Source organism: Anarhichas minor, unplaced genomic scaffold (genome assembly GCF_050575085.1).
Source record: "Anarhichas minor isolate MPS153535 unplaced genomic scaffold, ASM5057508v1 ptg000084l, whole genome shotgun sequence".
Classification (NCBI taxonomy): domain Eukaryota; kingdom Metazoa; phylum Chordata; class Actinopteri; order Perciformes; family Anarhichadidae; genus Anarhichas; species Anarhichas minor.
The window spans coordinates 286,110-307,751 of NW_027466530.1; the positions used below are offsets into that span (position 1 = coordinate 286,110).

Genomic DNA, 21,642 nt, shown 5'->3' on the forward strand with positions numbered 1-21,642 from the left:
TTTAGTTGTCTCAACCTAACTGTTGGTTTAGTTGTCTAAACCTAACTGTTGGTGTTGTTGTCTAAACCTAACTGTTGGTGTTGTTGTCTAAACCTAACTGTTGGTGTTGTTGTCTAAACCTAACTGTTGGTCTTGTTGTCTAAACCTAACTGTTGGTTTAGTTGTCTAAACCTAACTGTTGGTCTTGTTGTCTAAACCTAACTGTTGGTTTTGTTGTCTAAACCTAACTGTTGGTCTTGTTGTCTAAACCTAACTGTTGGTCTTGTTGTCTAAACCTAACTGTTGGTCTTGTTGTCTAAACCTAACTGTTGGTTTTGTTGTCTAAACCTAACTGTTGGTTTTGTTGTCTAAACCTAACTGTTGGTCTTGTTGTCTAAACCTAACTGTTGGTCTTGTTGTCTAAACCTAACTGTTGGTCTTGTTGTCTAAACCTAACTGTTGGTTTTGTTGTCTAAACCTAACTGTTGGTCTTGTTGTCTAAACCTAACTGTTGGTCTTGTTGTCTAAACTTAACTGTTGGTCTTGTTGTCTAAACCTAACTGTTGGTCTTGTTGTCTCAACCTAACTGTTGGTGTTGTTGTCTAAACCTAACTGTTGGTGTTGTTGTCTAAACCTAACTGTTGGTTTAGTTGTCTAAACCTAACTGTTGGTTTTGTTGTCTAAACCTAACTGTTAGTTTAGTTGTCTAAACCTAACTGTTGGTCTTGTTGTCTAAACCTAACTGTTGGTTTAGTTGTCTAAACCTACCTGTTGGTTTAGTTGTCTCAACCTAACTGTTGGTTTAGTTGTCTAAACCTAACTGTTGGTTTAGTTGTCTAAACCTAACTGTTGGTGTTGTTGTCTAAACCTAACTGTTGGTGTTGTTGTCTAAACCTAACTGTTGGTGTTGTTGTCTAAACCTAACTGTTGGTTTAGTTGTCTAAACCTAACTGTTGGTCTTGTTGTCTAAACCTAACTGTTGGTGTTGTTGTCTAAACCTAACTGTTGGTGTTGTTGTCTCAACCTAACTGTTGGTTTAGTTGTCTAAACCTAACTGTTGGTTTAGTTGTCTAAACCTACCTGTTGGTTTAGTTGTCTCAACCTAACTGTTGGTTTAGTTGTCTAAACCTAACTGTTGGTTTAGTTGTCTAAACCTAACTGTTGGTGTTGTTGTCTAAACCTAACTGTTGGTGTTGTTGTCTAAACCTAACTGTTGGTGTTGTTGTCTAAACCTAACTGTTGGTTTAGTTGTCTAAACCTAACTGTTGGTCTTGTTGTCTAAACCTAACTGTTGGTGTTGTTGTCTAAACCTAACTGTTGGTGTTGTTGTCTCAACCTAACTGTTGGTTTAGTTGTCTAAACCTAACTGTTAGTTTAGTTGTCTAAACCTAACTGTTGGTTTTGTTGTCTAAACCTAACTGTTGGTTTAGTTGTCTAAACCTAACTGTTGGTCTTGTTGTCTAAACCTAACTGTTGGTTTTGTTGTCTAAACCTAACTGTTGGTTTAGTTGTCTAAACCTAACTGTTGGTTTAGTTGTCTAAACCTAACTGTTGGTGTTGTTGTCTCAACCTAACTGTTGGTGTTGTTGTCTAAACCTAACTGTTGGTGTTGTTGTCTAAACCTAACTGTTGGTTTAGTTGTCTAAACCTAACTGTTACTTTAGTTGTCTAAACCTAACTGTTGGTTTTGTTGTCTAAACCTAACTGTTGGTTTAGTTGTCTAAACCTAACTGTTGGTGTTGTTGTCTCAACCTAACTGTTGGTGTTGTTGTCTAAACCTAACTGTTGGTTTAGTTGTCTAAACCTAACTGTTGGTTTAGTTGTCTAAACCTAACTGTTGGTTTAGTTGTCTAAACCTAACTGTTGGTTTAGTTGTCTAAACCTAACTGTTGGTCTTGTTGTCTAAACCTAACTGTTGGTTTAGTTGTCTAAACCTACCTGTTGGTTTAGTTGTCTCAACCTAACTGTTGGTTTAGTTGTCTAAACCTAACTGTTGGTGTTGTTGTCTAAACCTAACTGTTGGTGTTGTTGTCTAAACCTAACTGTTGGTGTTGTTGTCTAAACCTAACTGTTGGTCTTGTTGTCTAAACCTAACTGTTGGTTTTGTTGTCTAAACCTAACTGTTGGTCTTGTTGTCTAAACCTAACTGTTGGTTTTGTTGTCTAAACCTAACTGTTGGTCTTGTTGTCTAAACCTAACTGTTGGTCTTGTTGTCTAAACCTAACTGTTGGTTTTGTTGTCTAAACCTAACTGTTGGTTTTGTTGTCTAAACCTAACTGTTGGTCTTGTTGTCTAAACCTAACTGTTGGTCTTGTTGTCTAAACCTAACTGTTGGTCTTGTTGTCTAAACCTAACTGTTGGTTTTGTTGTCTAAACCTAACTGTTGGTCTTGTTGTCTAAACCTAACTGTTGGTCTTGTTGTCTAAACTTAACTGTTGGTCTTGTTGTCTAAACCTAACTGTTGGTCTTGTTGTCTAAACCTAACTGTTGGTGTTGTTGTCTCAACCTAACTGTTGGTGTTGTTGTCTCAACCTAACTGTTGGTGTTGTTGTCTAAACCTAACTGTTGGTGTTGTTGTCTAAACCTAACTGTTGGTTTAGTTGTCTAAACCTAACTGTTGGTTTTGTTGTCTAAACCTAACTGTTAGTTTAGTTGTCTAAACCTAACTGTTGGTCTTGTTGTCTAAACCTAACTGTTGGTTTAGTTGTCTAAACCTACCTGTTGGTTTAGTTGTCTCAACCTAACTGTTGGTTTAGTTGTCTAAACCTAACTGTTGGTTTAGTTGTCTAAACCTAACTGTTGGTGTTGTTGTCTAAACCTAACTGTTGGTGTTGTTGTCTAAACCTAACTGTTGGTGTTGTTGTCTAAACCTAACTGTTGGTTTAGTTGTCTAAACCTAACTGTTGGTCTTGTTGTCTAAACCTAACTGTTGGTGTTGTTGTCTAAACCTAACTGTTGGTGTTGTTGTCTCAACCTAACTGTTGGTTTAGTTGTCTAAACCTAACTGTTAGTTTAGTTGTCTAAACCTAACTGTTAGTTTAGTTGTCTAAACCTAACTGTTGGTTTTGTTGTCTAAACCTAACTGTTGGTTTAGTTGTCTAAACCTAACTGTTGGTGTTGTTGTCTCAACCTAACTGTTGGTGTTGTTGTCTAAACCTAACTGTTGGTGTTGTTGTCTAAACCTAACTGTTGGTTTAGTTGTCTAAACCTAACTGTTGGTTTAGTTGTCTAAACCTAACTGTTGGTCTTGTTGTCTAAACCTAACTGTTGGTTTAGTTGTCTAAACCTACCTGTTGGTTTAGTTGTCTCAACCTAACTGTTGGTTTAGTTGTCTAAACCTAACTGTTGGTGTTGTTGTCTAAACCTAACTGTTGGTGTTGTTGTCTAAACCTAACTGTTGGTGTTGTTGTCTAAACCTAACTGTTGGTCTTGTTGTCTAAACCTAACTGTTGGTTTAGTTGTCTAAACCTAACTGTTGGTCTTGTTGTCTAAACCTAACTGTTGGTTTTGTTGTCTAAACCTAACTGTTGGTCTTGTTGTCTAAACCTAACTGTTGGTCTTGTTGTCTAAACCTAACTGTTGGTTTTGTTGTCTAAACCTAACTGTTGGTCTTGTTGTCTAAACCTAACTGTTGGTCTTGTTGTCTAAACCTAACTGTTGGTTTAGTTGTCTAAACCTACCTGTTGGTTTAGTTGTCTCAACCTAACTGTTGGTTTAGTTGTCTAAACCTAACTGTTGGTTTAGTTGTCTAAACCTAACTGTTGGTGTTGTTGTCTAAACCTAACTGTTGGTGTTGTTGTCTAAACCTAACTGTTGGTGTTGTTGTCTAAACCTAACTGTTGGTTTAGTTGTCTAAACCTAACTGTTGGTCTTGTTGTCTAAACCTAACTGTTGGTGTTGTTGTCTAAACCTAACTGTTGGTGTTGTTGTCTCAACCTAACTGTTGGTTTAGTTGTCTAAACCTAACTGTTAGTTTAGTTGTCTAAACCTAACTGTTGGTTTTGTTGTCTAAACCTAACTGTTGGTTTAGTTGTCTAAACCTAACTGTTGGTTTAGTTGTCTAAACCTAACTGTTGGTCTTGTTGTCTAAACCTAACTGTTGGTTTTGTTGTCTAAACCTAACTGTTGGTTTAGTTGTCTAAACCTAACTGTTGGTGTTGTTGTCTCAACCTAACTGTTGGTGTTGTTGTCTAAACCTAACTGTTGGTGTTGTTGTCTAAACCTAACTGTTGGTTTAGTTGTCTAAACCTAACTGTTAGTTTAGTTGTCTAAACCTAACTGTTGGTTTTGTTGTCTAAACCTAACTGTTGGTTTAGTTGTCTAAACCTAACTGTTGGTGTTGTTGTCTCAACCTAACTGTTGGTGTTGTTGTCTAAACCTAACTGTTGGTGTTGTTGTCTAAACCTAACTGTTGGTTTAGTTGTCTAAACCTAACTGTTGGTTTAGTTGTCTAAACCTAACTGTTGGTTTAGTTGTCTAAACCTAACTGTTGGTCTTGTTGTCTAAACCTAACTGTTGGTTTAGTTGTCTAAACCTACCTGTTGGTTTAGTTGTCTCAACCTAACTGTTGGTTTAGTTGTCTAAACCTAACTGTTGGTGTTGTTGTCTAAACCTAACTGTTGGTGTTGTTGTCTAAACCTAACTGTTGGTGTTGTTGTCTAAACCTAACTGTTGGTCTTGTTGTCTAAACCTAACTGTTGGTTTAGTTGTCTAAACCTAACTGTTGGTCTTGTTGTCTAAACCTAACTGTTGGTTTTGTTGTCTAAACCTAACTGTTGGTCTTGTTGTCTAAACCTAACTGTTGGTTTTGTTGTCTAAACCTAACTGTTGGTCTTGTTGTCTAAACCTAACTGTTGGTCTTGTTGTCTAAACCTAACTGTTGGTTTTGTTGTCTAAACCTAACTGTTGGTTTTGTTGTCTAAACCTAACTGTTGGTCTTGTTGTCTAAACCTAACTGTTGGTCTTGTTGTCTAAACCTAACTGTTGGTCTTGTTGTCTAAACCTAACTGTTGGTTTTGTTGTCTAAACCTAACTGTTGGTCTTGTTGTCTAAACCTAACTGTTGGTCTTGTTGTCTAAACTTAACTGTTGGTCTTGTTGTCTAAACCTAACTGTTGGTCTTGTTGTCTAAACCTAACTGTTGGTTTAGTTGTCTAAACCTAACTGTTGGTGTTGTTGTCTCAACCTAACTGTTGGTGTTGTTGTCTAAACCTAACTGTTGGTGTTGTTGTCTAAACCTAACTGTTGGTTTAGTTGTCTAAACCTAACTGTTGGTTTTGTTGTCTAAACCTAACTGTTAGTTTAGTTGTCTAAACCTAACTGTTGGTCTTGTTGTCTAAACCTAACTGTTGGTTTAGTTGTCTAAACCTACCTGTTGGTTTAGTTGTCTCAACCTAACTGTTGGTTTAGTTGTCTAAACCTAACTGTTGGTTTAGTTGTCTAAACCTAACTGTTGGTGTTGTTGTCTAAACCTAACTGTTGGTGTTGTTGTCTAAACCTAACTGTTGGTTTAGTTGTCTAAACCTAACTGTTGGTCTTGTTGTCTAAACCTAACTGTTGGTGTTGTTGTCTAAACCTAACTGTTGGTGTTGTTGTCTCAACCTAACTGTTGGTTTAGTTGTCTAAACCTAACTGTTAGTTTAGTTGTCTAAACCTAACTGTTGGTTTTGTTGTCTAAACCTAACTGTTGGTTTAGTTGTCTAAACCTAACTGTTGGTGTTGTTGTCTCAACCTAACTGTTGGTGTTGTTGTCTAAACCTAACTGTTGGTGTTGTTGTCTAAACCTAACTGTTGGTTTAGTTGTCTAAACCTAACTGTTGGTTTAGTTGTCTAAACCTAACTGTTGGTTTAGTTGTCTAAACCTAACTGTTGGTCTTGTTGTCTAAACCTAACTGTTGGTTTAGTTGTCTAAACCTACCTGTTGGTTTAGTTGTCTCAACCTAACTGTTGGTTTAGTTGTCTAAACCTAACTGTTGGTGTTGTTGTCTAAACCTAACTGTTGGTGTTGTTGTCTAAACCTAACTGTTGGTGTTGTTGTCTAAACCTAACTGTTGGTCTTGTTGTCTAAACCTAACTGTTGGTTTAGTTGTCTAAACCTAACTGTTGGTCTTGTTGTCTAAACCTAACTGTTGGTTTTGTTGTCTAAACCTAACTGTTGGTCTTGTTGTCTAAACCTAACTGTTGGTCTTGTTGTCTAAACCTAACTGTTGGTCTTGTTGTCTAAACCTAACTGTTGGTTTTGTTGTCTAAACCTAACTGTTGGTCTTGTTGTCTAAACCTAACTGTTGGTTTTGTTGTCTAAACCTAACTGTTGGTCTTGTTGTCTAAACCTAACTGTTGGTCTTGTTGTCTAAACTTAACTGTTGGTCTTGTTGTCTAAACCTAACTGTTGGTCTTGTTGTCTAAACCTAACTGTTGGTGTTGTTGTCTCAACCTAACTGTTGGTGTTGTTGTCTCAACCTAACTGTTGGTGTTGTTGTCTAAACCTAACTGTTGGTGTTGTTGTCTAAACCTAACTGTTGGTTTAGTTGTCTAAACCTAACTGTTGGTTTTGTTGTCTAAACCTAACTGTTAGTTTAGTTGTCTAAACCTAACTGTTGGTCTTGTTGTCTAAACCTAACTGTTGGTTTAGTTGTCTAAACCTACCTGTTGGTTTAGTTGTCTCAACCTAACTGTTGGTTTAGTTGTCTAAACCTAACTGTTGGTTTAGTTGTCTAAACCTAACTGTTGGTGTTGTTGTCTAAACCTAACTGTTGGTGTTGTTGTCTAAACCTAACTGTTGGTGTTGTTGTCTAAACCTAACTGTTGGTTTAGTTGTCTAAACCTAACTGTTGGTCTTGTTGTCTAAACCTAACTGTTGGTGTTGTTGTCTAAACCTAACTGTTGGTGTTGTTGTCTCAACCTAACTGTTGGTTTAGTTGTCTAAACCTAACTGTTAGTTTAGTTGTCTAAACCTAACTGTTGGTTTTGTTGTCTAAACCTAACTGTTGGTTTAGTTGTCTAAACCTAACTGTTGGTGTTGTTGTCTCAACCTAACTGTTGGTGTTGTTGTCTAAACCTAACTGTTGGTGTTGTTGTCTAAACCTAACTGTTGGTTTAGTTGTCTAAACCTAACTGTTGGTTTAGTTGTCTAAACCTAACTGTTGGTTTAGTTGTCTAAACCTAACTGTTGGTCTTGTTGTCTAAACCTAACTGTTGGTTTAGTTGTCTAAACCTACCTGTTGGTTTAGTTGTCTCAACCTAACTGTTGGTTTAGTTGTCTAAACCTAACTGTTGGTGTTGTTGTCTAAACCTAACTGTTGGTGTTGTTGTCTAAACCTAACTGTTGGTGTTGTTGTCTAAACCTAACTGTTGGTCTTGTTGTCTAAACCTAACTGTTGGTTTAGTTGTCTAAACCTAACTGTTGGTCTTGTTGTCTAAACCTAACTGTTGGTTTTGTTGTCTAAACCTAACTGTTGGTCTTGTTGTCTAAACCTAACTGTTGGTCTTGTTGTCTAAACCTAACTGTTGGTTTTGTTGTCTAAACCTAACTGTTGGTCTTGTTGTCTAAACCTAACTGTTGGTCTTGTTGTCTAAACCTAACTGTTGGTTTAGTTGTCTAAACCTACCTGTTGGTTTAGTTGTCTCAACCTAACTGTTGGTTTAGTTGTCTAAACCTAACTGTTGGTTTAGTTGTCTAAACCTAACTGTTGGTGTTGTTGTCTAAACCTAACTGTTGGTGTTGTTGTCTAAACCTAACTGTTGGTGTTGTTGTCTAAACCTAACTGTTGGTTTAGTTGTCTAAACCTAACTGTTGGTCTTGTTGTCTAAACCTAACTGTTGGTGTTGTTGTCTAAACCTAACTGTTGGTGTTGTTGTCTCAACCTAACTGTTGGTTTAGTTGTCTAAACCTAACTGTTAGTTTAGTTGTCTAAACCTAACTGTTGGTTTTGTTGTCTAAACCTAACTGTTGGTTTAGTTGTCTAAACCTAACTGTTGGTTTAGTTGTCTAAACCTAACTGTTGGTCTTGTTGTCTAAACCTAACTGTTGGTTTTGTTGTCTAAACCTAACTGTTGGTTTAGTTGTCTAAACCTAACTGTTGGTGTTGTTGTCTCAACCTAACTGTTGGTGTTGTTGTCTAAACCTAACTGTTGGTGTTGTTGTCTAAACCTAACTGTTGGTTTAGTTGTCTAAACCTAACTGTTAGTTTAGTTGTCTAAACCTAACTGTTGGTTTTGTTGTCTAAACCTAACTGTTGATTTAGTTGTCTAAACCTAACTGTTGGTGTTGTTGTCTCAACCTAACTGTTGGTGTTGTTGTCTAAACCTAACTGTTGGTGTTGTTGTCTAAACCTAACTGTTGGTTTAGTTGTCTAAACCTAACTGTTGGTTTAGTTGTCTAAACCTAACTGTTGGTTTAGTTGTCTAAACCTAACTGTTGGTCTTGTTGTCTAAACCTAACTGTTGGTTTAGTTGTCTAAACCTACCTGTTGGTTTAGTTGTCTCAACCTAACTGTTGGTTTAGTTGTCTAAACCTAACTGTTGGTGTTGTTGTCTAAACCTAACTGTTGGTGTTGTTGTCTAAACCTAACTGTTGGTGTTGTTGTCTAAACCTAACTGTTGGTCTTGTTGTCTAAACCTAACTGTTGGTTTAGTTGTCTAAACCTAACTGTTGGTCTTGTTGTCTAAACCTAACTGTTGGTTTTGTTGTCTAAACCTAACTGTTGGTCTTGTTGTCTAAACCTAACTGTTGGTTTTGTTGTCTAAACCTAACTGTTGGTCTTGTTGTCTAAACCTAACTGTTGGTCTTGTTGTCTAAACCTAACTGTTGGTTTTGTTGTCTAAACCTAACTGTTGGTTTTGTTGTCTAAACCTAACTGTTGGTCTTGTTGTCTAAACCTAACTGTTGGTCTTGTTGTCTAAACCTAACTGTTGGTCTTGTTGTCTAAACCTAACTGTTGGTTTTGTTGTCTAAACCTAACTGTTGGTCTTGTTGTCTAAACCTAACTGTTGGTCTTGTTGTCTAAACTTAACTGTTGGTCTTGTTGTCTAAACCTAACTGTTGGTCTTGTTGTCTAAACCTAACTGTTGGTTTAGTTGTCTAAACCTAACTGTTGGTGTTGTTGTCTCAACCTAACTGTTGGTGTTGTTGTCTAAACCTAACTGTTGGTGTTGTTGTCTAAACCTAACTGTTGGTTTAGTTGTCTAAACCTAACTGTTGGTTTTGTTGTCTAAACCTAACTGTTAGTTTAGTTGTCTAAACCTAACTGTTGGTCTTGTTGTCTAAACCTAACTGTTGGTTTAGTTGTCTAAACCTACCTGTTGGTTTAGTTGTCTCAACCTAACTGTTGGTTTAGTTGTCTAAACCTAACTGTTGGTTTAGTTGTCTAAACCTAACTGTTGGTGTTGTTGTCTAAACCTAACTGTTGGTGTTGTTGTCTAAACCTAACTGTTGGTGTTGTTGTCTAAACCTAACTGTTGGTTTAGTTGTCTAAACCTAACTGTTGGTCTTGTTGTCTAAACCTAACTGTTGGTGTTGTTGTCTAAACCTAACTGTTGGTGTTGTTGTCTCAACCTAACTGTTGGTTTAGTTGTCTAAACCTAACTGTTAGTTTAGTTGTCTAAACCTAACTGTTGGTTTTGTTGTCTAAACCTAACTGTTGGTTTAGTTGTCTAAACCTAACTGTTGGTGTTGTTGTCTCAACCTAACTGTTGGTGTTGTTGTCTAAACCTAACTGTTGGTGTTGTTGTCTAAACCTAACTGTTGGTTTAGTTGTCTAAACCTAACTGTTGGTTTAGTTGTCTAAACCTAACTGTTGGTTTAGTTGTCTAAACCTAACTGTTGGTCTTGTTGTCTAAACCTAACTGTTGGTTTAGTTGTCTAAACCTACCTGTTGGTTTAGTTGTCTCAACCTAACTGTTGGTTTAGTTGTCTAAACCTAACTGTTGGTGTTGTTGTCTAAACCTAACTGTTGGTGTTGTTGTCTAAACCTAACTGTTGGTGTTGTTGTCTAAACCTAACTGTTGGTCTTGTTGTCTAAACCTAACTGTTGGTTTAGTTGTCTAAACCTAACTGTTGGTCTTGTTGTCTAAACCTAACTGTTGGTTTTGTTGTCTAAACCTAACTGTTGGTCTTGTTGTCTAAACCTAACTGTTGGTCTTGTTGTCTAAACCTAACTGTTGGTCTTGTTGTCTAAACCTAACTGTTGGTTTTGTTGTCTAAACCTAACTGTTGGTTTTGTTGTCTAAACCTAACTGTTGGTCTTGTTGTCTAAACCTAACTGTTGGTCTTGTTGTCTAAACCTAACTGTTGGTCTTGTTGTCTAAACCTAACTGTTGGTTTTGTTGTCTAAACCTAACTGTTGGTCTTGTTGTCTAAACCTAACTGTTGGTCTTTTTGTCTAAACTTAACTGTTGGTCTTTTTGTCTAAACCTAACTGTTGGTCTTGTTGTCTAAACCTAACTGTTGGTGTTGTTGTCTAAACCTAACTGTTGGTTTAGTTGTCTAAACCTAACTGTTGGTCTTGTTGTCTAAACCTAACTGTTGGTGTTGTTGTCTAAACCTAACTGTTGGTGTTGTTGTCTCAACCTAACTGTTGGTTTAGTTGTCTAAACCTAACTGTTAGTTTAGTTGTCTAAACCTAACTGTTGGTTTTGTTGTCTAAACCTAACTGTTGGTTTAGTTGTCTAAACCTAACTGTTGGTGTTGTTGTCTCAACCTAACTGTTGGTGTTGTTGTCTAAACCTAACTGTTGGTGTTGTTGTCTAAACCTAACTGTTGGTTTAGTTGTCTAAACCTAACTGTTGGTTTAGTTGTCTAAACCTAACTGTTGGTTTAGTTGTCTAAACCTAACTGTTGGTCTTGTTGTCTAAACCTAACTGTTGGTTTAGTTGTCTAAACCTACCTGTTGGTTTAGTTGTCTCAACCTAACTGTTGGTTTAGTTGTCTAAACCTAACTGTTGGTGTTGTTGTCTAAACCTAACTGTTGGTGTTGTTGTCTAAACCTAACTGTTGGTGTTGTTGTCTAAACCTAACTGTTGGTCTTGTTGTCTAAACCTAACTGTTGGTTTAGTTGTCTAAACCTAACTGTTGGTCTTGTTGTCTAAACCTAACTGTTGGTTTTGTTGTCTAAACCTAACTGTTGGTCTTGTTGTCTAAACCTAACTGTTGGTCTTGTTGTCTAAACCTAACTGTTGGTCTTGTTGTCTAAACCTAACTGTTGGTTTTGTTGTCTAAACCTAACTGTTGGTTTTGTTGTCTAAACCTAACTGTTGGTCTTGTTGTCTAAACCTAACTGTTGGTCTTGTTGTCTAAACCTAACTGTTGGTCTTGTTGTCTAAACCTAACTGTTGGTTTTGTTGTCTAAACCTAACTGTTGGTCTTGTTGTCTAAACCTAACTGTTGGTCTTTTTGTCTAAACTTAACTGTTGGTCTTTTTGTCTAAACCTAACTGTTGGTGTTGTTGTCTAAACCTAACTGTTGGTCTTGTTGTCTAAACCTAACTGTTGGTTTTGTTGTCTAAACCTAACTGTTGGTTTTGTTGTCTAAACCCAACTGTTGGTTAGTTGCAGCTTCACATTAAGTCCCATGAACTCCATCAGCAGGTGTTTCCAGGTGTGACTGTGTGTATAACGCTGCACAGAGGAGCACGGCGGGTGTTTTGGGGATCGACCGTCCGTATTAACGGGATGAGTCACGGCTTTTTGTTTGGACCGAGTAGCCTCTCGAGTCTAAGCTCCGTCCTATTTTCCTTTCTCGCCGAGGTCGTCACAACATCACTGAGCTTTGGCAACCTGTTGCTCAGGAAGTTTTAATGAGAGGCTGACAGAGATTAGTTTGAAGAGTCACATATGGTGTTTCTCACCGTTTCATCAGCTTCATACGTGTCACATGTCATCAGAGACCTGTAGTTAAAGGAATATTACAATGTTTTATTTTTCCTTTCCTTATGTCATCATTTCCTTCTCTGTTTCCTAGTCTCTGTGTTTCTTCCTCCCCTCTCTTGTATCCTCCTCTCCTCTTCTCTCTTGTTGTCTTTCTTGTTTCCTCCTTTAATTTCCTTTCCTTTTCTGTTTCCTCCTCTCCTCCGCTTGTTTTCTCCTCTTCTCTCCTCCCTTGTTTCCTCCTCTTCTCTCCTCTCTCCTTAACTCGTTTGCTCTTCTCATCTCTTCTTGCCTCCTCTCTTCCCTTCTTGCCTCCTCCCCTTTCCTTCCCTTGTTTCCTCCTCTCAGAGTGTCCAGGCTGGAGGGGGGGTGTGGGGGGGAGCAGGAGGACGGCTCCTCATTGGATGAAAGTAGGTCAAGCCGGCCCACTCATGTGACCCAGCATGCCTCTCTGCAGGCTGTGTGTGTGTGTGTGTGTGTGTGTGTGTGTGTGTGTGTGTGTGTGTGTGTGTGTGTGTGTGTGTGTGATCGTCTAAATTAAACGGACCAACGTTAAAATATCACAAAACATTTAAAGACAGAAAACCAACGAGTTATCAGAGATTTTAATGAGAAATTACTATAATTAATAATTCATGATGATAACAGTGACATGATCGCAGGTCAAAGGTTATCTTAAACAGTAATAATTTAACAGTAACAATTTAAACAAGAGAGAGTTCATGACACACAAAGGGACAACTTTCATAAATCATAAACGGTTCTTTATTCGTTATATTTTAATTAAACTTCGTCCCGTATGTCCCGTATGCAGTGATGTCACATATTAGAGCGTCGATGTAACAGGACCACTGTGGACAGTTTGACTCTGCAGGTCATCAATAATCACAACCTGTCCTTCACTTCAAACAGCTTTCATAGAAAGACACAAACAAACAAACATGGCAGGAAACTAAAAGTTTTACATATTTGTCCAATAGTGATGGAGGACACTGAGGACATGTCCATGTCTTCTGTCCGTCCTCTCAGACTTTAGTGCTGGAAGGGTTTAAAATACATTTGTGATCTTCTGCTACATCAAGAACCATCCAGTTCAGGTCTGGATCAGGTCTGGTTCAGGTCTGGTTCTGGTCTGGTTCAGGTCTGGTTCAGGTCTGGTTCAGGTCAGTTATGAACAGTAATAAATGGAATACAGTGCGGTGGTTGGCTGTAAAGAGAGAGGAGGAGGAGGAGGAGCTTGCCTGGCTCGCGGTTTGACGTCAGCAGTCCTCCGGTCTCACACATGGCTCGGTGATCGGTGATCGGTGTCTGTCCGCTGAGCCCGGTCACGCACCGCCAAACGCACCTGCAACAAGTCGCGCGCTGATTCATGTTTTCACAGCTCTATTACATTAATTCTACTCTCATGTAGGCTGCAGAGCCGAGGACAGACGCTCATCCACACTTCTTCTTTATTTCACACACATTTCTGCTTTACGGCGTGTGTTGTTGTTTTTTTTGGGTGGATCTCCCCGACACGAGGACGCGTGATGGAGAAGATGTCCCGACATCCCGTCCCGCTCAATCCCGGTTTCGTGCCCGCAGCGACGCACGGAGTCCTGAAGTCTCTGCTGGAGAACCCGGTTAAGCTGCCGCTGCTTCATGAAGGTGAAGTCCGGAGGAGAAGCGGAGCATCAGTGTGTGTCCGTGTTTCCTGAGGAGAGTCTGGAGGTCTAAGACACGAGGAGCCTCAGCGTTCATCTGAAGCATCCTTCACTGTGTGAGGCTGCAGGGACAGTTTAGCTGTGAACTCTGAAAGGTTTTAATATCAAGGTGCTGTGAGACGCAACAGAAATATGCTGCTTGGAAAATGTCAAAAAGTAAACAATAATTTACTATTTATTCCCAGATGAGCAGTTATGTCTGATATCTAGAGTTTGTTAAATATGGATCCGTCAGAGCTGCAGATGAGATCTCAGAAATAGAGCAAATGTCATAAAATGTATAACTAATCACAAACAGAACTGCATGGATTAAATTGATAAAATATCAAAATTCCCGGATGTTTTATGATCAGATATTTAAATGTACAAAAACAAACGCAGCTTATGAACTCAAAACTTTGGGGTTTATTGGTCGTTTGTCGACCAACATGCAAGCAGAAGTCTGTGTGGAAAGAGTCACAAAAACACTCCTAACCTGTGCTGATAATCGGTGTGAAGCTCATTCATGCCGGTGGGAAAGATCCACCTGTTGGTGAGGACAGGGTCAGTGTTTGGAGCTGATAGAACTTCAGTGTTGTGTTCAAGGACACGTTGTCAATAAGGAACCATGAAGTATCTGAGGAGGCATAGAAAGCTCTGACGTCTCTGTGAATGTAAAGCTGAGGTCATGTTCTCCGTCTGATGATAATAATCTAAACTGACTAAAGATATTTGTCAGTTAAACATATTTGTTAACACCAAGCGGTTCCTGCAGTTCCTCAAATGAGCACTTGAGACCAGCTCCATACAGTGAGTCCTATTAGACCATTTCTAGAGTTAGACTGTCGTCACCAGGAGACAACCTCCGTTTCTGAAAAGTGAAGCCAAAGCTTCATGTGTTAAAGCTGCATTCTCTCTAGTGTCCACCAGGGGGCGACTCCTCTGGTTATATAGAAGTCTATGAGAAAATGACTACTTCTCTCTTGATTTATTACCTCAGTAAACATTGTAAACATGAGTTTATGGTCTCAATCTCTAGTTTCAAGTCTTCTTCAATACAGCATGATGTTCATTTAGTAACTTATTTAGTAACATTTAGAGTCAAATAGTCGTCCCAGACAAGATGGGGGACAACCAGAGACGCTCAAAAGCTCAAAAACACACCTCTGGTTTTATACATTCTGTGGTTAACACACTGCCTTTTCACTTCATGTTGAGTTCCTCTTTGTAACATCTCTCTTTATACCCATAAAGCCTCCTGTTTGGGGTTTTTACTGCCATAGAAGAATCCACTGTGGCCCAAATATCATAACTTTCACGAGACACAGGTATGAATCTTATGTCAACTGTTATTCAAGCTACAAAATACATTAAAGAAAGAGTGAACATTTTCAAACCAATTTTATGAAAGATTACATCTTTTTATTTTGCATAGTTTGCTTGAGACGTGTTGCAGCCGATCGATGGTTAAGCAGGAAATCGTCCTTCAAGACAAACTGCATTTTAATTTAGTTTTTTGTACATATGTTCATATATTTTTCTTTCACACATTCATTGGTGGTTCATTGGTTTTATAAACTCTAACAATGGCCTTTTTCTAACAAACACCACGTCGTCTGAACGTGTAGCGCGAAACAAACATTAATGATAGCAGTGATGAGTGAGCTCACAGGATGCTTAACAATACTCAAATAATCAATACATCCGTAGAGCCGCAAGCGGTCCAAAACTCAACAAAGTGTCTTTAAGAAAAAGCAAATATAGAATAGAAGAGTTTCTGATTCCTTCCCTCTGTCGTCCTGTGCAGCTTTCAGCAAGGAGCAGGAGAAGGAGAAGAACCTGGCGGAGGATGATAGCTTCCCCCAGTCGGCCTTCCTGGGCCCAACGCTGTGGGACAAGACGCTGCCCTACGATGGAGACTCCTTCCAGCTGGAGTACATGGACCTGGATGAGTTCCTGACCGAGAACGGCATCTCCTCCAGCGCCTCTCAGCACCACCACCACCACGGCCAGCACCAACTGCACGCCGCACCGCGGCAGCCGCCCACCATGTCCCAAGCCACACCGACGGCCACGGTGATGGACCTCAGTAACCACGCCTCCACCTCCATACACACCAGCGTCGTCTCTCTGAACTGCCTGCACGGCAGCCCGGCGAGAGCAGGTAACACCGAAATACACAAATACTTTTACCACCTGTTCCTCAGACGGTCCTTTAGAGCCTTTAAATCAGCCGGGTGGTTTAGATAAAGCAAAGTGTCATCAGCGTAGAAGTGAAAGGAAATTCATAGGGAGAAAATAACAGGACCGAGGAGGGATCCTCGAGGAACCGTGCAAGAAATACAAAATGATAAATTGCACAGAATTATCATAAAAGAGCACAAATCCAGTCTCAGGCTGAAACATAAATACCAACTATATTGTGTAGAGAGTTCATCTAAACATGTCTGAAGTATTTGAATCATTGCGTCATCACAGCGGTGAAGAGGAACCGTGTGTAAAGAAAACATAACAGGACCCATGATGGATCCTTGAGGAACCTCACATAGCATTCCAGCTATTGATGAGAAATTGAACATTGACACAACTTGTATGCAGATTTAATGTTCACTGCTCTATAACATACCAAGAAACAGTGAAAGAGTCTTAAACCCAAAGATATATATATATCAGAAGAGCTTTTCCAGTATTTTCTTGTCCAATCAATGCATTGATTAATTGACCTTCAAAAGACTTCTACACGATACAAATATGAATGGAAACCAAAAGATGTGTAGAACTAAAACACTGTTTCCTTTCAAATATCACCTGCTCTTCTATTGAAATATTTATCTTGAAAAGCAAGTCAGTCGAACTGAAATCAAGGCTTTGTTTCTCACTCGTCAGTAAAAGAAGAATCAGAGAGTTTCTGTGAACAACTCGTTCTCCTCTTTGCTACCGAAGGAGAAGCCGTCCATGTCTCCGGTAATGAGTTGTAGCTGTAGGAGGAGGAAGGAAGTCTGTTCTAGCAGTGATGGATGAGCAGAGAACAGGCTGCAGAGGAGGGATTAGGTCTTTGTTTAGAGAAATCAATCGGCTGAGTGTTAAAATATCTCACAAGGTGAGCTGTTTGATTTTGCAGCCGAGGAGAAGGAACGAGTTCAAATGAGTTCACCTGAGTTCAGCTTTAAGATAAAAAGGTTTCTGCCCGTCAGGGACAAGATGCTTTCAGCTGAGGCTGAACATCTCTCAACCCACTGAGGTCGAGTCTGCTGCTTGATATTCTACAATCTAAAACTTAAACATTCAATTTACACAATATGCTTTTGCGATACTGACCACAATATGTGTACGGAAACTTTCAAGTACCGAAAGCTGACATTGAATGTTTGGGCTAGTTTGTTGACTTTTCACTTCCTGTCTGATCAGATAGTTCCTGATTTAAATGATACAATTTTCCAGTTCAACCCAGTCAAAGATCTTGTACGGCTGCTTGTGTGAAGCCAACATTTGAAGGAAGATTGTGCAGCATTGAAGGGGATATATGGATCTATCTATGGCAGAAATGGAATATCATATTATTAATTTTTCTTTAGTGTGTAATAACCTGAAAATAAGAATTGTTGTGTTTTCGTTAGCTTAGAATGAGACGTTTATTGATACACCAGACGGCAACCTCCGGTTCTAAAGTTCTTCAATGCTTCAAGTGTTAAAGCTGCATTCTCTCTAGTGTCCACCAGGGGGCGACTCCTCTGGTTGTATAGAAGTCTATGAGAAAATTACTCTACTTCTCTCTTGATTTATTACCTCAGTAAACATTGTAAACATGAGTTTATGGTCTCAATCTCTAGTTTCAAGTCTTCTTCAATACAGCATGATGTTCATTTAGTACATTATGGTCCATTTAGAGTCAAACAGACCATAAAGCAGGGGATGCTTTAGGGCGGGGCTACACGGTGATTGACAGGTCTCTACCAGAGACGTATACGGCGTCTCTACGTCATCCTCCTCAGTCCAGATATGGTCACTTCCTGTTCACTGGTTGCAAAGATTCAAGATGGTGACGAGTGTACGATCTGCATACGGGCCGGCCGCCATGTTTCTACAGTAGTCCAGAAGGGACAAACCAAACACTAGGTAGTGGTGTAGTGGGACCTGGACCGATGAACTCAGGAGGTCTACAGTCCAGAATATCTCGATCAGTAAAAGCTTTGCTCCTCGTGGAACTCTTTGCACGCCATCATCACCAAAAACGTTTAAGCCCTTCACCTCACCGTGAGCAGAGAAACGCTGCGTTAGAGGGGAGACGAGCTCAGGTGTGTTTAGTTTACCTTCTCAGATCTGATCTCTGGGGGGGGGGGGGGACTGAAAACATGCCAACACCATGAGTGAGAAGTGTCAGATTCAACACCTTAGGAAGGATGTGTATGTGTGTACGTGTCTGTGTGTGTGTGTGTGTGTGTGTCCCTGCACGAGATCAATGTTTTAAGAACACAGTGTTCTCTGCAGAAGTGGGCCAGTGGGCGGCAACCATCCCTCCCATCAACACACACGACAAGTTTCCAACTCTCTCTGTTTACATTCACATCAACTAATAACCCCCCCCCCCCCCCCCCCCCCCCCCCCCCCCACACACACACACACACACACACACACTCTCTACAAAGACCTTAAACTCACATTAACATTAAGATGCTCACTCCGGATATATCAGCACAGTGTCCTCTTCCACTGACTCTGATTCATTAAAGGTCGGTTCGGCCGCCTCGGCTCTCTGCACAGCAGCACAGTGAAGCAGTAATCTGCTGCTCTCCTGTCTAAATATAGCAGCATAATCTATGGCCATAATCTGGCATATTAGTATTCCCACATGGCACTGTGACTTTCCAGCAGATAAGGAGGCAGGAACCACCAGGGCCACCCAGAGTTCACCACATAATGAAGAACAAAGAGCACAAACATCCTCGTCCTGCTGGTTAGGGGGAGTCTCTGGAGAACCTCCTCATGTCCACACTTTAATTTAAGGGTCACGTCCGACCTGCAAGAAGTAAGATGGTGAAATGTTCAGTCTTCTAAAGTGAAGCTTCCAATCTATTTCCATCTGGATGCAACGGATCATAAAACTCACGGATCAGATCAGCACAAAATAAAAAATGGAGCAAGTATAACTTTTAGTTCCCTGATACTAATTATTGATCACTGATGATCCATATGAACAGATACAGATCCCTTTGTTGTTTGATTACAGCAGCTGGTCTACAAGGATCCAGAATATATATTATGTCACCGTCGTAAAAATCATTTCAACGCTCTGAAGTCAGTAAACCATCAAAAATACGAAATGTTCTACTCTTACTTTTACTTACCTACATCCAAGGAAATAGATTGTTGAGGCCTAAAGAGGTCAAACACAAAAAACAAGCAAGGATCAGGGAAAAATAATTTCCCTGATTGCATCATGTGCTGCTGTTTATCGCATGACGAAAACCAATCACAGGTCTTCCTCTAGCAAAAATCTGAAAAAGACCTGTGATTGTGGTTGAAACGTCACTAACACATTTAAAGGGAGCTGAGACTCCAGCGCGCAGTTCATGTTTAAAACCTGAACCTTCATCTTAAAAACAAGCCTTTAACCTTCTAACAGTCCTTTAAACCTGCAGTGCAGAACCTTTGTCTCCCCCTCTGGCAGTGAGCGTAATTACACCAAACGTTCATGTTGTTTATGTCGTATGTCTGCAGGGGAGCTACAATGCTAATTTGTGTTTGTCCTCGCCGCCCGTAGCTTTCTTTTTTTCCTGCGCTTCAGCTTTAATGTTCAAATTGAGGACCAACTAAAATGTCCTCACTAGGAGGTGAAGAACTATCGGTCCCCACAAAGATAGACATACCGACACTTACACACACACACACCTGCACCTGACAAATTTAAGACTGTTTCATCAGAATTATCAGACTAGGTCAAAATAGGAAGTTTAAAGTCAGAAGTATGAGATAAAACACACTTTAAGAGAGTTTTTAACTAAAACTTCTCTGATAATGAGTGAATAGGTTTTAGATAAAAGTTTTAAACTGTTAAATTGTGAGTTTTAAAATCCAATTTAAGATAACGTATTATTACTTATTATAATTTGTCATAGGGACTTAATATTTAAATTTATCTAACGCAGTAATTTTTACTTCATTTTTGTTCCTGACTTTACTCATTTAGTTATTTTTTTGCGTCAGACGAGCTTCCATACAAACCCTCTCGATATTTGTTGAAAGCTAACAAGTTAAAAGTTCCAAAGGCTCCATGTTTTTTCTTTTTAATGCGATTATTTCCTGCAGGAGACTTTATTTCTGTAACAGCTTATAAAACACAATCAGGAGCAACTTATTGACGATCAGAAGACGTTTCAGGTCTCCAGCTCAAACGTATCGGTTCTGACCGCTGCAGGGTGACCACTTTGTTTAGTGCTTTAAAGACCCTGATTTTTCTCCCTCCAGGCCTCCCGAACTCCAGAAACACTCCCAGCCCCATCGACCCAGACTCCATCCAGGTTCCCGTCGGGTACGAGCCCGACCCGGCCGACCTGGCTCTGTCCAGCATGCCAGGTCAGGAGATGTTCGACCCACGCAAACGCAAGTTCTCGGCCGAGGAGCTGAAACCGCAGCCCATGATCAAGAAGGCTCGCAAGATCTTCATCCCAGAGGACCTGAAGGTAAGTTGGAGCTGGTTCTGACCCGATCTTTAGAGTCCTCTTCTGAATGTTATGTTGAGAGATCTTCTTGTTATGCAACACGAGCTGATTTCCTGTCTAGAATCTGTATGACATTGACTTACTTACTGCGTCTCAAAGCAGAAAAATTCAAACAATTCAGATGCTTCTGGTGAGAAAATCAAATAGTATATCTATATAAATGTATCTCTATACATATATAGATATAAACATATATAGATATATAAATGTATCTTTATATCGATGGTGCACACAGATTGACCCATTAGCGGTGATTATTAAAGAGAGTCTTTTGTTTGGTTCTGCTCTCCTATTGGTCCTCTCCTGCTGGTTAAGAGGCTTAAGGAGAAAGCGGAGAGAGGATTCGGCTTTTAATTTGTTCAAACAGAGAAGTGCATGTGTGTGTGTGTGGCTGCAAACTCCTCGATAGAAGTCGTATTAAAGCTGCAGTCTGCGATGTCTGACCACTAGAGGGCAGAAAGTCGCATTTGTTTAATCAAAACAGAAATATAAAAAACTCAGAAGCGTGTTCATCAGTGAGCTTTAGAGGTGCTTTTAGGTGCATTTGTAGCTAGCAGTTTACCCCTGCTTCCAGTCTTTATGCTAAGCTAACCCCATCCTGATTGCAGGTCTGTGCTCAGACATGAGATTCATCGTAATATTCTCACGTAACTCTCAGAAAGAGTTAAATTATTCCAACCTTTGCACCACTTATCTAAAGCACTGATTAAAAAAATGAAACTATGTATAAAAACTCTGTTTTCTTTGTTGTGGTCTTACTGGACTCTAGTAAAACTTGATCATAAGTGACAAAACTACGAGTATCCTCCTCTTTTTTCACGTCTCCTCTCTCCTCCCTTCATGTCCTTTGAGCAGGATGACAAATACTGGGTCAGGCGCAGGAAGAACAACGTGGCGGCCAAGAGGTCCCGGGACGCCCGGCGGCTGAAGGAGAACCAGATCGCCATCCGAGCCTCCTTCCTGGAGAAGGAGAACTCGGCTCTGAGGCACGAGGTGGCCGAGCTGAGGAAAGAGCTTGGACGCACCAAGAATGTCCTGGCCAAGTACGAGGCCAGCACGGGCCGCTGTGAGGACACACACATATGAATATATAAATATATGAGTATATATGTATACACAACAACACTCCTCCTGATCCATCAGCAGCCCTCCTCCACAGTCCTGAAGGGTCAAGATCATCCTCTCTGACTTTGACCGGTTGGTGGACGACCAATCAGATAAAAACTCACTTTGACTCTTTACAATCTGTTTCTTTTCTTGGTTCCCTTCTGAAGACCTCAAGCTTTAAAAACACACAAATAGTTTTTTTCAAACAAACGGGAGAAAATAATGACTTTGTTGGGGACTATTTTCAGCGGCGGATTAATCCACAAACCGTCTTTATGACGTCCCCAGTTTTGC

General features: G+C 39.9%; 1 protein-coding gene across 1 annotated transcript; it reads left to right on the forward strand.

Annotated features, from left to right (window-relative positions):
- The first annotated feature begins 13,369 nt into the window (after nucleotides 1-13,369).
- Nucleotides 13,370-21,327, forward strand: hlfb (HLF transcription factor, PAR bZIP family member b). The gene is made up of 4 exons (XM_076081660.1): nucleotides 13,370-13,487; nucleotides 15,330-15,686; nucleotides 19,988-20,202; nucleotides 21,097-21,327. The coding sequence occupies exons 1-4, from the start codon at nucleotides 13,370-13,372 to the stop codon at nucleotides 21,325-21,327; spliced, it is 921 nt and encodes a 306-aa protein (XP_075937775.1).
- The last annotated feature ends 315 nt before the right edge of the window (nucleotides 21,328-21,642 follow it).

What these genes read in the sequence shown, in the direction of transcription:
- hlfb (XM_076081660.1), top strand. Translation starts at nt 13,370, where the DNA reads ATGGAGAAGATGTCCCGACATCCCGTCCCGCTCAATCCCGGTTTCGTG. An exon ending in GCTGCCGCTGCTTCATGAAG is followed by an intron (nt 13,488 to 15,329) that starts GTGAAGTCCGGA and finishes CGTCCTGTGCAG; the next exon opens with CTTTCAGCAAGGAGCAGGAG. An exon ending in TCATCCCAGAGGACCTGAAG is followed by an intron (nt 20,203 to 21,096) that starts GTAAGTTGGAGC and finishes TCCTTTGAGCAG; the next exon opens with GATGACAAATACTGGGTCAG.